We start from the raw sequence: 16,447 nt of genomic DNA, 5'->3' as shown, positions 1-16,447 counted from the left end.
GTACATGTCTATGTACTAATGACACATTACATTTAGAAACAATCAATTTCTTTTCCAGTAAGCAAATAATTAGCCGACTATTACAGAGCTATGGAGATTACCAATAACAGAATCGATTCCGATCGGGTTAACTTTGCCTTTACGCTTTGATTGTGAAAATGCAATTACGTTTGTCCTTCGCAACGTTAGTCGGACACGACGCTTAAGTTCGCTATTTGTCAATGAGTAAACGACAGGATTAATAGCGGAGCTACAAAATGTAAGAAGATAGGCTGCTAATACTATGTCATCTGATATCAGTAACATGAAGTCTATAAATTCGACGTAAGATATAGTTATAAGAGGAATCCAACACATTAGACTGGTGCCAACAATTAAACCAGTTGTTCGGATCGATTTTTTGATAGTACCATGGCCTGATAGATTTTGTAAACCTTTTCTCCAAGCAATGATAAATATAATACTATAACACAGTACAATGATCACTATCGTGCACGATAGTATCGACAACAAAACCAATCCAATATAATAATTGTGATCTCTGTCCGTAAAATCAACCCAACATTGTTGCGATCCTGTAATATAACTGTAATGTCCAATACCATAGGCTTTCAAGCCTAGCATTGGCATAATGGCGATTACACTAGTTATTAGCCATAATATTACAATCTGGACTTTTAATACACGTAAATTAACAGATTGAGAGTAATAAAATGGACTAGCAACGGCGATACAGCGGTCGATACTAATGGCTGCAGTAGTATAAAAGGATACACCAATACTTAGGCTAGCTAATACTGCCCACAGTTGGCACAGAAACGGAGATATAGTATCTTGTACGATGAAACTATAAATAGCTAACGGCATAACAACAAGTCCAGAAAATAAATCGGCTAAACCTAAATTTGCAAGAAGTAAAGTACCAACCAATTGTGATGATCTTGAGTGATAGATGAGATAGAGATTGAAAAGATTACCAAACGAAGCGACCGAAGCAATTATTCCCAATATTGTAACAACGAAAATGTCTTTGTAGGATAAGATTGGCATGTAAGGAAATGAACTATTTGTTAAATTTATCATCACGTTGTGGTTGCTCGATCAATAAAAGCAACATTGATAAATTGAATTTTTATATCTTAGTACATAATTTGTATCCAAGTAGTCTATTTGGGCTCATGTTAAAAGAATGACATAAGATGAAATAAATTGATCACAGTAGTCTGTGGCTCTTTACTGCACGTACTTAATACTTTCTTCTGAGAATATATCACTGTAACTGTTCCCAAAGGCTTGTGGTAGTATCAATTTGAAAATAAGAGGAAAGTGGTGATAATATCTTTTGTCACGGGACAGTTGTTTTTTCCTATTTGTTCAACGTTATCATTCATTAGGTATATTTTTTTAATAGAAGGTCGCTTAATGAATATCCCAATGAATGGAGACAGATATATGTGGAAATTAAAATCACTGTAGAGAATAATTGACTACTCTTCACGTCAGCATAATTATCGTGATTACAGTCGCTTATTGTATTTTTCACTTATTTAATGAAATCTGATTATGATCAATTATATATGAGGATACATTTTGTTATGTTATATTAGTTTGAGTTTAGCTCATAATTTAATTTTATACGAGTACAGTAAAACAATGAACTTGCAACGTCTTAATTACTGTCATACTTCAAAGCAGTAATTATAATAGTGATTTAGAACTAAATTTAGATAAACTATATAATCGATATTGATTAACAAGGATAGCTGTTATCTATCCTCATTACTTTATTAAAGTAAACTTTAAAATGATCATAATTGATTTGATCAATTTTTATTATGATGAATATTATTCTCTCAATCAATGATTGTATCATCTAGATAATTATAATGAAAGCTATATATCCTGCATTATGAAGTTATAATTCTATGAAGTAATAATAGTATATCAATTTTTAACATTAATTATGACAGGAACAATTACCGGTAGTTGGCTAACCCAGTTAAAAAAATTACTTATTTATTAACTTATAAATTAAATTGCTATAATGAGATGGATTTAAATTAGTTTTAAACTCTAAATCATGGTAATAAACGCAGCTAAAATTTGGAAGCGTTACAGAATATAATGCTAATTGATAACAAATAGTAAGACCATAAGACTATGAACTGTATTCTGTATTAATTAGGTAACTGTTGATCTCAGGATCATTTTATAAACCAGCTTTGATTATACTGAGACACTTAAGTTCATGACTAATCGATGCTAGATGTCCTCCATAGTTGAAATAACGGCTTTACTGTTATTATTATCAAATAAAATACTCATCATATTTCGTAATAATCTATTTGGTGAGCTATCAATTATATTTATGACTTGGCTGATAATAAGCCAATTCTTGTTAATAGAGTCAGAACAAAAAAGTAAATTAATTTATCATGCAATATATCGTCAATTTTAAAGGTTACTATTAGTCAATGAATGCACTGTAGTTATAGCGATCTAAAGTGGCTATGTTGCCTTTAATACTGTAGTGAATGGGTTTTATAACCCTTTAGGTTCGCAACCTACTAACTCGAAATTTGAGTTATTAAAAATGAGTAAATCTCTATTGGGCGATGCCACAAAACAGCTTTGCAACAAGATAACGCAATATACGATCAATAAGTCAATTCCTTGAACCACGTATCAAGGAACGATATCTGCACTATCACAAACACTTTTGCTCTACTAGCAGACTACACAAAGACTTAAACGCCTCGTATTTTACGTTAAGCACTAAGTTGGAGAAATTCTCTTTATTTCACGATATACTGCATTTATATACTATTCCTCAATAGTTCATGAGTCATAGTTAATACAATTAACCTCGGAATCCTTTACTGAATTAGATATTACTTATAGCTACTGCTCCCTTAATGCAGACAACAGTATTTACAAACATAGACATGTAATGACTAATACAGAATAGTCAGATTACGATATGTCCTATCACGGAACATTTCCATGATAATTTACAATCTAGCATAAGTAAATTACAATCACAATGATTCGAATTGTAAGTAGATGATTTGCATTCCCTATTATAACTATTAATTTCAGTATGTGTATAAGTGTCACTGTCATAAAAAGTCAGTGCTATATTAAAACACAGTATATCCAAATTAGAAGTTAACTAAATAAGGATAGCCTAACAGAATTATCCTAACATAGTTATTTCTACTGTAATACAGTATTTAACACTGTAACAGGCGACAATTACTGTCCTTCATATTATTACAGTAATTTGGCTGAAATCGCTACAAGTACTTAAAATATTAAGAAAATCTAGGCATCAATCTTTGTATATAAAGTAATGGAAATAAATGTCCTAAAATGAAACTCACACCAATCGTCTTAAAATCTACCAAGTTACGAATACTGGATAATATTGTTAATACAGTTCCTGTTCTCAATTTCGTATTATTTCAATTCGTTCATTAATAAATCAATAATAGAATAAGATCTTTATTGCTTATTTCTCAACGAGATTAAAATATTCCCATATTTGTCACATTATTAATCTCTGATGGAACTTATTTGCTGATTTCATCGTTAAAACTGTTATTAATGTAGAATATTCCGTCTTTCTTCTGCAGCTACCTGACCCATAGAATTCCATTTCTGTAGATAGGAGGATAGATAGGGCTTAATACTTACATTCTTGCAGGAGACTATTATGCATTTAAAAATGACGGCAATAGAATATGCCTATAAAACCATCTGATCTTGGTGATATCAGTTTGCGCAATAGTAGCGTTACAATCCATCAGTTTTGATGATGTCCCTAGCATTCCTAAAGCTTTGCTTACTAGCCAATAATCTACAAGTGCAGTAACAGCTCTAGAATCTTAAATGATAATAATATTTAAATTGATTTCAATGCTTATAGTACAAGATCTATTGGGGAGTGAGTTTAAATACTGAAGCATCATAATCACTCAAATATAAAGATCGACTTTATCATATCAATTAAGGTGCATGCTGTGTAGAAAATCATATTGTAGGACTATTTTCATTACTTATCTCAGTGTTTTTTAGTGTATTTACTTACAAAGAAAGGTAAATTACATTTAAAAACTAACTAATGACAGTAGGGTTAGAATTGTTTATGAAAATTATAGAGTACTGAACATCGATGTTTTTGCAGTTATAAATTTTCTCAAGGCGTATAAATAAGGTTTCAATAGTTCTAATAAATAATTTGTAACATTCAATTAATAAGCGCATGAAAACTTTTTTTTATAATTTTTTCGACGAATAATTGCCATAGACATTATCAATTAAGAAATGATATAATCCAATACTTTTTACTGTTGTTAACGAGAATGTTGTTTTTAAACAGAAATAGACTAATAGACTAGTATTGCAATAAGTTATTGGCATTTAAAATATTTGTTGATCTCGTAATGACTTATAGTTCTGATCTATTTGTAATGCACTACCCCATTAGTCCCCTAAATGTAATAATTTGTTATTCTCCATATACCAAGCGACTCAATTGCTACTGGTATTTTTGGAAGATTTTTTCGTTGATGAATTAAAACCATTATTCACGAATGCTGGCAATCGTGCCAGATCTACTCTTGCCTGTATTGTAATAAAGTGACGAATTTGATTTAAAACATTAGATATTGAAGAATTTTTGGACACCTTTTATGACTCATTTGTTATAAGCGAATATTCTTGGAGCTCGAATATTAAAAAAAGGATGGATAAGAAATTTTGTATAATAAATTTAATTAATTCATCTTCTAACAAATACGTTGTGCGAGTTATGACACCAACCTAAAATCTATTAACGTTGCTAAGTGATCATGACAGTTAACTTCTACGGAAAGAAACTGGAGTCGTCTTATATTTGAGTTTGCTGTAAAGACTAAATTGAAAAATTTTACGTTCAGGTAAGTCGGTGATGATAATGCTTATATCTCTAAATGTTGCTTTTGTATTTTCTTCACGTACAATACCAAATGACAGTAATTTTATGAATTGGCAATAATAGAACATTCTTGATTTCTAAGTTAGTTCGCAGTTTCTACTACTTTCGGTCAACAAAGTAGTCTTTTATCTTTGTCTTACGGCGAGAATTTGAAGAATACGGTATAAGGATCGAAGCTAATCCAAATTTTAAATGATTCCTTAATAAATACGCATATTTATGGCTGACGCTTCCATCGAACAAGAAGTATTAATTTATTATAGGCTAATTTGAATATGCTATTAGGAAGTGAGTACGAAGAGACATAATGCACTCGCATATGCATGTTTAGTAGCTATACATAAAATAAACGAATCATAAAAAATTACATTGTCATTACGGAAGTTGATATTGTATGTTTTATTGCATTATTCAGATATTGACTGTTTTTAATGGAAAAGATCGAATGGATATATCTATATCCCCATTTTATTATAATTACCACTAAAATAAATATCGTAATAGAGATCGAATTTTTACCAGCACTGCATGAAATTGTTGAAATGTGTGCACGATAATATATAACAACACTCTATGGGTATGTGTACGGGATAGTCTGAGTAGGCAGTTTTGATCGATAGAATTCATATCCATAATATTGTTGAGATAATACAAATGAGAGTTTGGCTAAGTTAACTGGATTCTAGTTTACTGGACACTCAGTTTATAGTAATTTAATTTAACGTGAACCTTTTCGATACTACACTGCATACAAGAGTTATGGTATACTATTGCTATCGTACAAGAACGAATAAAAAGTCCATTTCAACTTCGTTTATTTTCTTATTATTGATACAGCATATAAAAAGTACGAATCTACGTATAGCTTTAAAAGGAATGGGCAGTAATATCAATACTTGACTATATCGATAATGTGAGTGTCATATGATGACTAAATTATTGGTAAAAATGAAATCGAAGATATTTGATATCTTATCATTCGAGAGATTTAATTGATATATACTGTGTTTCAGATTGTAATGAAGTCAATGGGTATGTTATGTATGTATACGATAATTATGTAAACCTGTTTAGCCTAGTGTGAACACCAGTATTTAGTATACACTGGCGGTAACGTATACACTTTTTTAGCTCCATAAATGAATTTAAGCGAAACTGATAAGTATGTATCAATATCTTGTAATAGTTTAATTCACGTATCTTGCTTCTACTGAGGCTGTAAATTGCATATATCGTATGCCTGCATTTAAGATTTTCTTATGCTTATAGTTTATTGATCTTGTATTATTGAACCTTACATCTTGTCGAATCGAAATTAAGTGGCGCCACGATTTTGCTTGCATACGTGAGGGAATATATGGTCAAATATTACTAGAAGAGTTAACGAAGTTATATTCGTAGACTGATCCGTGTATATCATGTTATATAGACACAAAAATATGCATACGTAAATGAGCACGTTAAGAGACAGGGCTATGCAGGTTACTTATCTCTCATCAATATTAATAAAACGTGATACATGAGAACGAACGCTGCATCGGAAATATATTTTAAATATTTAATCAGGCTATAGATGTTCAATAATATGGATCTCATAATTATAAACTATAGTATTAACGAATACTGCATAGGTTACTGCAAAGTAGCAAAATTAGAGATAGTTTGCACTATCGAATACATTATATATCATTTATTTTTAGGTAAACTTATAACAATATTAGAACATTCAAAAATAATGTGATTCGAATTAATTACTAATTGAATGAAAATTATTAACTAAAACACTACAAGTATTAATAAGAAATAAATTTTATATTAGTTGTATATAACGTGTAATTTTACTATATTTATAATAATAAAGCTTAGCTGGACGTGACTGATATCTGCATGTAGTATTATATGTTCTTATACGCGTATATTGTCTAATAATGTGAATTGACTTAAATCGAATTTTTTCTCTCATTTTAATTATTACAGGCTGTACTTTTATATCCTAGAGGAGATATTTACTCATATATTGAACAGAAATATTATCTCGAAAAGACTAACAAGTTGTGAAGTAATAGCTTTCGTTTTATTGAAATTCATTAGTCAAGTATGTAAACACAATAGTTAAGCAGCTTCCTAATGTAAATAATATTGAAATAATGGAAAGACAGATGAGCATATTATAATACATTATACATTAGATTCAGAAATTTAATGTTATATTTAAGATATTGTATCCTTTAATACCTAGTGGGGATAGCTTACAGTACACCTCTTACTATATCGTTTATTAGCTCTTGTTGAAGAGACTAGCTAAAAATTTTAGTTCAAGTTAGTGAGAATAGTTTGATTACTTTACATTTTTTTAGCTTTCATAAAAATCTTAAGAAAAACGAATATCTTTTATTACTTCACGAGCTACGTAGTTATTGAATTAAATCATATAAGGATTAATAAAAGATAGAAAGAAAGTCGAGTTATTTAAAATTAGTGATTATTCATATAGTAAATTACTGTTATCATTATAAGATCGTGTTTTTTACTTCATAGCATTGGTTAAATCAAAATCAACACAAACATTATGCGTAAAGATATAAGAAAGAATGTTTCTCGCGTTATTCATTAAAAAACTGATGTATTTGATGATTTTTACCTCATCGCAACCGCGAATTTAAAAAAAATAGAATAAAACTGTTTCTGCTGTTCTAGATATACAAAAAAACTACTTTAACATATCGTAAACTACTCCATCACGTTTAGAAAATAAGCGTAAATAGTTAAAATTTAAATTGATGTCATTATTACGAAACTGGTAGCCAAGTTTTCCTATCTGTTTGTCTGAACTATTTTTTCTGTATTGCTCAATCTTTATGGGAAGCTGTACCAAAATGGAATCATAGAATCTTGATCGAAGTCGATAATAATAAAAGCTACAGTACTTCTCAATTCATTTATTTAAAGAGTTTCTTACAAGATCTTATGGATGTGATATCTTGGTCTTGTATTCAAAGGTTACAGTGATTATATCGTCTCGAAATTGCTGTGAAATGATCTACAAGACCCCTATGGATAACTTATAAAAGTCATTATTCTTATCGATCGTAGCATTTTAAAATAATTTTCAAGAGTTGGGTTATTATCATCAGTAGAATTAAGTATCAATTAGAACAATTGAATTTTGAAAAATTAAGTCACGCTGAATATGACGAGATGAAGCTGGAGTTATACGAAGAGGAACCGCCGGAAATATTGCTGTGCGTTTATTGGCGATCCGTTTTAATTTATTGCGCAAAATGTGATTTGTTGTACAGTATATCACAGGATTAAAAGCGGCATGAGTATAACATAGCATTGAGCTCATTTTATCAATATTGTCCGGATAATCTATTTGAGGGCGAAGGAATGAGAACCAACACGTAATTAAGATCGGTATCCAGCAAACAATATTGGCACCAACAATCAATATAGTTGTCCTAATTGATTTCTTAAGATTTCGAATATTTGGTGGATTTTTAATATTTTTACCATAAGCAACTACAAAAATAAATATATAACAAGTAATAATAATGGTTAACATTAATGTCATTGAAATAAGAATAATTAAGGCTATAATTGTATTATAGCTTTGACGAAAGTTAATCCAGCATTGAGTAGATCGATAAATGTATTCGAATTGGCCTAATTGAAAATTTTTCATTTTTATCAGTGGTAAGACGCCGATTTGTATAGGTATCAACCATAGTATAACAATTTCGCATTTTAATATCGTAAATGTCATATGTTTTTGGTAGTAGTATGGCAATGTTACGGCAATAAAACGATCGATACTAATAGCTGCATTATTACAAATTGAAACTGAATCTAGAAACTGAGACAGAAATCCAAAGGCTTGACAAACCCAAGATGGGACTTCGGTCTTCAAAATAGAGATAGAAATTGCCATAGGCAAGACGATAGTTATTGTCATTAGATCAACTATAGCTAAATTAGCAATTAATACGTTACTATAATTATGTAATATCACAGTTTTATAAATCGTACTTAAATTGATAACATTATAGATGATACCAATGATGATAATTATTGCTAAATACGTAATAGTTGCGACCAAGTTGACGAAATATGCTGCTGTCTCGTTGGTATGATTGGACTGAATTAGATTATTTCGGTATGCTTTAATGCTACCGTTGCTGTTTTGTTCCATTATAGACATTAGATTGCAATATAACCAGTTCCTGACCTCGCTAACTTAATCTAATTATCTTATCGATATCTTGTACCAAGTAAAATAAAGCCTGATAGTTAAAATCTTAGCATTTTGTGAAACGATTTTGTTCTTTACTCTCCGATAGCAAGTATTAAATCTTTATTCCTACTGGCTTCATTAATTTATAATTGAAAATGCTTTAAATGTGAATTTAAACGGTCACTAAATGTCGTGGTGTTATATTACATCGGTCTAAACTCTTCAGAAATTGATTTATTTCAGCTTCAATTATCAAAATGGACAAGAATAATCGCCTGAATATGCAAATATCACGTGAATAATTTTCTTAATTAGGCCATTAAAATAAATAATAAGATCAAAATTTTTAGATTGAATTGCCAGTATTGTATTGCTAAGGTGTTTTGTGTACGTGTTTCCAAATTGTAATAATAAGCAAGTATCAGAGGCAATTTGGAAATGTTGCTACAAGGAGTGTTTTGTTGCATCTGACGTAATTGTTCTTAAGGCACCAGCTATCTTCCAAACGAAGATCTTGTCCTATTATAATTACAATTAATGAACCGTGTTAAGGTCACGATGATCCTAATGGAGCCGATTGTTATTATTTGTAAACCTTAATCGTTAAGCTACTATGAATGATTTTAATTTCATGACGTAAAAGAAGAAAGTAAATAAATTTATATCTAATCAGTGTGAATCATCTTGCTGTAACTAAATAGTTAAGCAAATTTATTATTACTTCCTCCTTCGTAGTATTACTTATGTGGGATATTATTTCTTTAAGATTTATTATCGCCCTATATCGGAAGTATTGAGACTTTGAAGCAATATCGTTTTGTTTCAGCGGCTGTCAATAAATATGCGAATCACACTTTGGAATAGTACAAAATTCATAGAGCAACTGCTTACTGTTTAGCAAATTATTTACAGTTGCGCTTGGAGTTTTATTGATTTTCTAGATATGTAAGTAGGAAAAGAAACTTGAGTGTACTCTAACAACTAAGTTCGAGAATGAATCCGAATTAAGAGAAGTACTAATTAGTTTTAGATCAGTAAATAGTAATGGTCTATCTTGAGGGAAAGCTTCGATTGTATATAAAAAAATAGCTTGCGTTAAAATATCGGACTGCTTTCCCTAGATACGTGTAATATTCTTTGCTTTTATTGGCAAATATCACTTCAGATATTAAATCGAGTCACAAAGTTTCGCAATAATAATAGGTAAAAAAGTTGTTAATTTCATCCTTCTACATCAAACTATTAGTGTTAGCAAGATGTTATAATTAAGCGGAGCAAATTACAGTTATCTTATTCATATATTCTATATTAAGTAATATTAAAGTATATATGGGTTTAAAAAATAAAAGTATTTCAACGAATGATTATGATCTTAAGATTTCGTAATTTCTCAGTTGCGGATATATCTTATTGCTAGAGTTTTAATTACATCATGCCTATTTAATTATTTTAGCAGATCATCAAGCGTAAGTTCATTTCTCTTCGTGTAGTATTATTGGGACGATATAAATTCATCCACTAATCTATATCTATGCTCAATGATGCTAGCACTCTCTATAGCCAGAAAAACTTCGATATCTATTCAAACTTTTCTTATTCCTGAATTGACATAGATTATGAATTAACGTAATAACAGCATTTGATGAGTTAGGGAGTTGTTGTAAAGATTTTATGAGATTTTTTACAGTGTAATTGTTATTAAAATAATTTCTAAAATTAACTTGTCGTTTAACATTGCCGACATTATAAATCACTAAATCTTGGCCTTTCAAAAATTTTGCTTTTAGTATAGTGATTATAATACACCGGTAATAAGGCTAGTAAGTTAGTCATCATATTCTGAAAGTAGCAGACATGAAGGATCCGGTTTATTATTTGAAATAAGTTGATAGTTTAAGTCTATTACTGATGGTATATTTTCTTGTCATTATATAGGGTTGTACTGGCCGTTATGCTTTTTCTAGTACGCCAAGTAAAAACCTTTTATACGCTAAATTCATATTGAAAAAGTTTGTGCTAGACAGCTACGATCACATTTCTTGTCTGACTGTTAACAATGGATATAGTGTAAAGACTATGACCGTAGCCTAACTACCCGCACTAGACAGATGTAAAAAATCTATTTATGAAATATTTCTACGTTTAAAGTTAATTGAAAAGGTCTGCAGAATACATCGCTTTGCGATAAAATTAGTTAGCTTGTTTATTTGTAAGTAGTTAAGCTGCTTTCTTTTAATGCAAAATGAATAATTATAATCAAATATTAATGAAATTGGCTGTATTTACAATAATACACATTCTGCCATTTTAATGAATTTTTTATTGCAGTAAGAGTTAATTTCAATTCTAAACCGATATTTAATGTACACTATTTAATTTAATTACATTTTGAACTCATTGGCATTATTTTCTCCGTTAACATTTCAGGTTTTATCATACATGATACAAATGCACGATTCTTTCATTACGTTATTCAGCTGTAAGTATTCTGTTATAACGAAATAAAGTAATTCAAATTAGATCTTTGATGTTCAAATCTAGAACAAGGCTCATCCTAACAATTTTTATCCAATCTGACTAATATGTCAACTTAGAAATGTCCTTTAAAGTAATTTGAATGCAGCTTTCTGACTTACAATTTATTTTAGACCCGAAAAGATTCTCACAATTTTAAGGAGAAGGTATCATGCTTTCGGATAGCTAATGAAATTAACTAATCAAGTAACTGATGCTCTGATTAATGAATAGCGCTGAAATGGGTGTTTTATATAATATATTTATAAATTAGAATTTGGAAATTACAATTATTTCTTGGTTAATGTAAATTCTACTGCTTTTATTAATTTCTCGTCATTACGGTTGGTATATCTGTAACAAAAATCATGTTATTAATTAATAGCGAGCATAGATTCAATAGCAATCAAACATTTTAATGTAATGCTAAACGTAACTAAATGCACTCTGGCAACTCTTAGCATGGGCAAACTTAGCGATTATTTGCGGTGAAAATAAATTATGTTAGTATTAGTAAGCAATACAAAGACTGTAGGTTCTTCCAAGCTAAAGAAGCTAACCATGTAGCGGATAATAGGCACCGGTATTAATTCATTCATTCATTCTGACTATGTACTGCAGGAAAGATTCATAATAGTTATTATCACCTTTTTAATATTTATGAAAGCACCTCTCTCATAGTCATTAAGTTAAATGCTTATACCAGTATCGTTTCATTAACATAAAAAATTTAATTCTTAAATAAAATAATGTAATAAAATAGGTAAAATAAATTTCAATCCTATTCTGGTTAATACATATTTTACCTTAGTAAAGCTACTACTATTAGCTAAAATCTTCATATATGATAGTACAGTATCTGATAGGTACAGTTAAAGCATCCAACTTCCAAAATCATTTTGAAGTTTGTATATGCTTTTCAATACTTTGATAACTTCTATCGCAGTCTTACACAATGACAATACATTATATTGAACACATAACCCATGAAATTATCATATATAATCAGTAATAATATTAGGAGTAATTGCAGTTACAGCGATTCTGTTAATAAATTACTAAAGTTACAATGATCAAGAACCGCTTAATCAGTAATAGTAGTTATTGTCCTTTTTCACTATAGAGAGTGTGTTTTAGAGCCTCATTAAATTAACTGTTATAGATATGCGGCAACTGAACTATATGTAATGAAATGAAATGTGTAGAGATCAAGCTACGAAACTTTAACAAACTTTGATTCTACTTTCGTTGCACTCCGGTCGACTTAACGCTAATACTTTGACACCAAATAAAATTTGGGGAAATAACCGAACAACAATTTATTTCAAAACAAAAATGGAGAGAAGTATAAACCGAACAACCGCACAAATACTTAGCTTTAAGTATTATTAAAATAAATGACAGACTTAAAAACTGTCAACGACCAAACAACCTTTCAAAAAGAAAAACGTTTTAACTTACGACAATTCGACCCCGAAGGCCTTTTAAATTCAACAAGTTCTTCAAATAAAATCTTCTTCTACTCTCTCTCTAAATTTTCTAATTGCACTATCATTTATAGGCTTCGTAGAGCCGTCAGAGGTATTTAAAACTAAACATTTGCTAACCAATCGCTCTTAAGATCCGTTTTACAAAACTACTTTGCACCAGTTAAGAAAACAAAAATCATTCAAAGTTCAGACACAATTTACCCTACGATTCCCTTACAAAACACTATAAAAGTAATAAGCTAACTATAAAAATACATCAAACTTCATTTCTAACATAATTTCTATCATTAATACACTATAAAAAGCTAAAAATCAACCTTTAAACATCAAGATTTAGTCATAAAAACAACATTCTAACTACCTAACAATCAACACAACCTCTGCCAATTTCCATCTTATTTTCTATTTTCCTCACTAAATCTCCTAATGTGACTTCAAGTCACGTCATAAAATTCCAAAGTTTCAAATTCATAACAAAAAGTCCAAATCTCAAAATCAACTCTTACGATATTTTTCATGAACAAAAATCCAAAAATTAAAACAGAAAAATTATAATTCAGACATAAATTAAAAATAAACCCGACCGGTTCCAAAACAGGAAAATTATATCGGACACAAACCCGACCGGTCCCCGAATCCGAAAACTATATCGGACACAAATCCGGAAAAATTCGTTTTTTTATGAAGATCACAGTATCGCTTATCAAAAAAATTTATATGACTACTACGACTACTTTTCTGACATTAGTACCGCTTAGTATTCGCGAGTATTGACAGTTGATGTTTTAGCGTCAGATTGTACTGTAACTGTACGAGTATAGACTACATTACAGTACTTTATCGTCATGTTATAAATCCCCTTTCTCTAAGGATAGGGTTTTGCTACTAAGTCAAATTTCTTTACAATTTGAATAGACGATCAAACGCCCTTTCTTTAGATTAGGCATTTGCTCTATAGGGCTACTTCTATAGTAATCTATATAATACCTTGTAAAATAATGAAGAAGAAAAGATGGCGACATGATGATTTGGCAGGGTAAAACTTAAAGACACTATCACTTTGTAGGTATTCTGTATAGTAAAATAATACTAATTACATACTAAAAACTACAAAGGACTCTACTTTTAGTCCTTTTACTACATATATATAATCCTGAAGTTAGAGTAAAGGATGTTTAATGTTTAGTGTGAATGATAAAAGATATTACATTTTTCTTAGCTAAGACATTATGAATCGTGGTCGGATCTATATTTCTGTTCATCAAAACAACTGATTTCGAAAGTTTAATTAAAGGCACTGAAGGTCTGGATTAGATAAGCTAATGTAAAATGGTGCAACAATAAGACATATATATGGTATCAAACACTGTATATTCGGATAAAACAAAGCATTTAGTGTTGACAAGATCGATTTAGTAGCTTAGCGCTGCTTAGACTTGAATTTATTTTGGTTGTGGTGCTGTAGTGCTTGGGTTTTACAACTCCCTAGGTCCGCAATCGTCTTACTCAAAATCTGGGTTATTAAAATTGCGCAAATCTCTAACGTTACATAAGGTCATTACACGCACATAGTACGAATGATATAAGTATACCATTTCATCATCAGCAATCATTAAATTACCTTATAAGCATAGTAGACTATCCTACTTCTTAATGCTGCCGTACTTCAATTACTGCTGTAATTAGCTGAAACTACTACAGGTGCATGATCATTACTGATATGATCGTGATTAAAATTTGGAAATGTCATTCTTCAATCTTTAGTTTATTTAGCTGCTAAACATACCCGTATACACGTAGTTTGGGAGAGCGCATCGACGCAGCAAACTTCAGTACGTTGCGTTTACCGCTAAATAGCATATTATTAGAATATAATCTTGCCCCGATGTTGAAATAGTTTGACAAAAAAGTAGCGGTATTGATTTCGAAATCTAGATATTGTAATGTTATCTGTTATCGTGTAATTTATTATCTACGCCGTAATTTTGAATAAACTAGGCGAAATCAATTAACAGAGAAATATTTATTTTATTACGGGTAGACTTTTAACGTCATTGCTACTAAAATTCTTTGATTTATGTTAAAGTGATGAAATTAGTTAGCTATTTACCGGTAGAAAATTATGGTACTTTTTGCTATAGCCATAATTTCTAAGTCTAGACTTTACTTTCCAAACTTAAGTCATGCGTGAAGGAGCTGCCGCAATCACCATCTATAAATAATAAATACTAATATCAGAAGTATTCTTTAATTAACAGTCATAGTAGATATAGAAATTATTAATACTACTAACTTTGAATTCCAACTTAAGTTAAATTAAGTAGAAAAAAACAGTTTATCATAACTTTTAACAACAATCATATAAAATTGCTTAAAAGAATTACTACCTTGACCAACCAAACTATCAAAGGAATAAGACTATTCACGACTTTTAGGAAAATTCTAATCTATAACTTCTGATATTACTAATTTTAACTACTCAACTACTGAACCATGCTACCTCATATATTCTATGCAGAAAAGTTAATGATGTCAGACTATCAATTCATTAGTCTTAAGTAGTCTAAATTAAACTGACAATTAATCGCATATGACAACATAAATTTTACCCTAGATTCCCGAAATTACTAAATTGATACCAATTGTATCTTTCCACCGTATGTAGCATACGCATATAACTATGAAATACATTAAGACAGACCAGCGATCTTAAATTAGAACTTAGATCAAAATGTTCGGGGTTACGTTGTAATCAATGGGCAAAGTAATCTAACTTCTACTGTATTTTATGATCAAAGTTAGCTATCAGTTATATCATAACTGAAGCACAACTGTTACACTCACTAATACGTATATCGCTTAAATTACAATCTTACATTTTATAATTCATAACAAAATTATGCTACCGGATATTGCTAAATTTTGACTCGAATAATGTAATCGAATTCTTAATGTACTGTACTAAGATACTAAGTAGTATCTACTGTCATCCAACCAAATTAGTTATTTTTTAAAGCTAGTGTACTTATTACAATACAAAAATCTTTAAAATATTGAAGGAGAATTGTAAAAATTAGCTTTCGTTACATAACAGTATCTTAATTAACTCTAACAAACAAATTTTGGTAACAAGGTACTATTGATGGCGATAAGTTAATGTCTTCCTATTGTGTATGGCTCGGTCTTTATATTGAAATTATTCTTATTTACAGTATTTTACTTGTGTATATT

At 30.0% G+C, this 16,447-nt stretch overlaps 1 protein-coding gene across 1 annotated transcript; it reads right to left on the bottom strand.

Moving 5' to 3' along the window:
- Window positions 1-69: 69 nt before the first annotated feature.
- Window positions 70-1,050, bottom strand: TRIADDRAFT_51672 (uncharacterized protein; the record flags this gene model as incomplete). The annotated part of the gene is made up of 1 exon (XM_002107761.1): window positions 70-1,050. One exon carries the CDS (start codon window positions 1,048-1,050, stop codon window positions 70-72), a length of 981 nt encoding a protein of 326 aa, XP_002107797.1.
- Window positions 1,051-16,447: the final 15,397 nt, after the last annotated feature.

Source organism: Trichoplax adhaerens, genomic scaffold (genome assembly GCF_000150275.1).
Source record: "Trichoplax adhaerens TRIADscaffold_1 genomic scaffold, whole genome shotgun sequence".
Classification (NCBI taxonomy): Eukaryota; Metazoa; Placozoa; class Uniplacotomia; order Trichoplacea; family Trichoplacidae; genus Trichoplax; species Trichoplax adhaerens.
The sequence above is the reverse complement of the archived record's forward strand: the minus strand, read 5'-3'. Positions and strand labels throughout refer to the sequence as shown.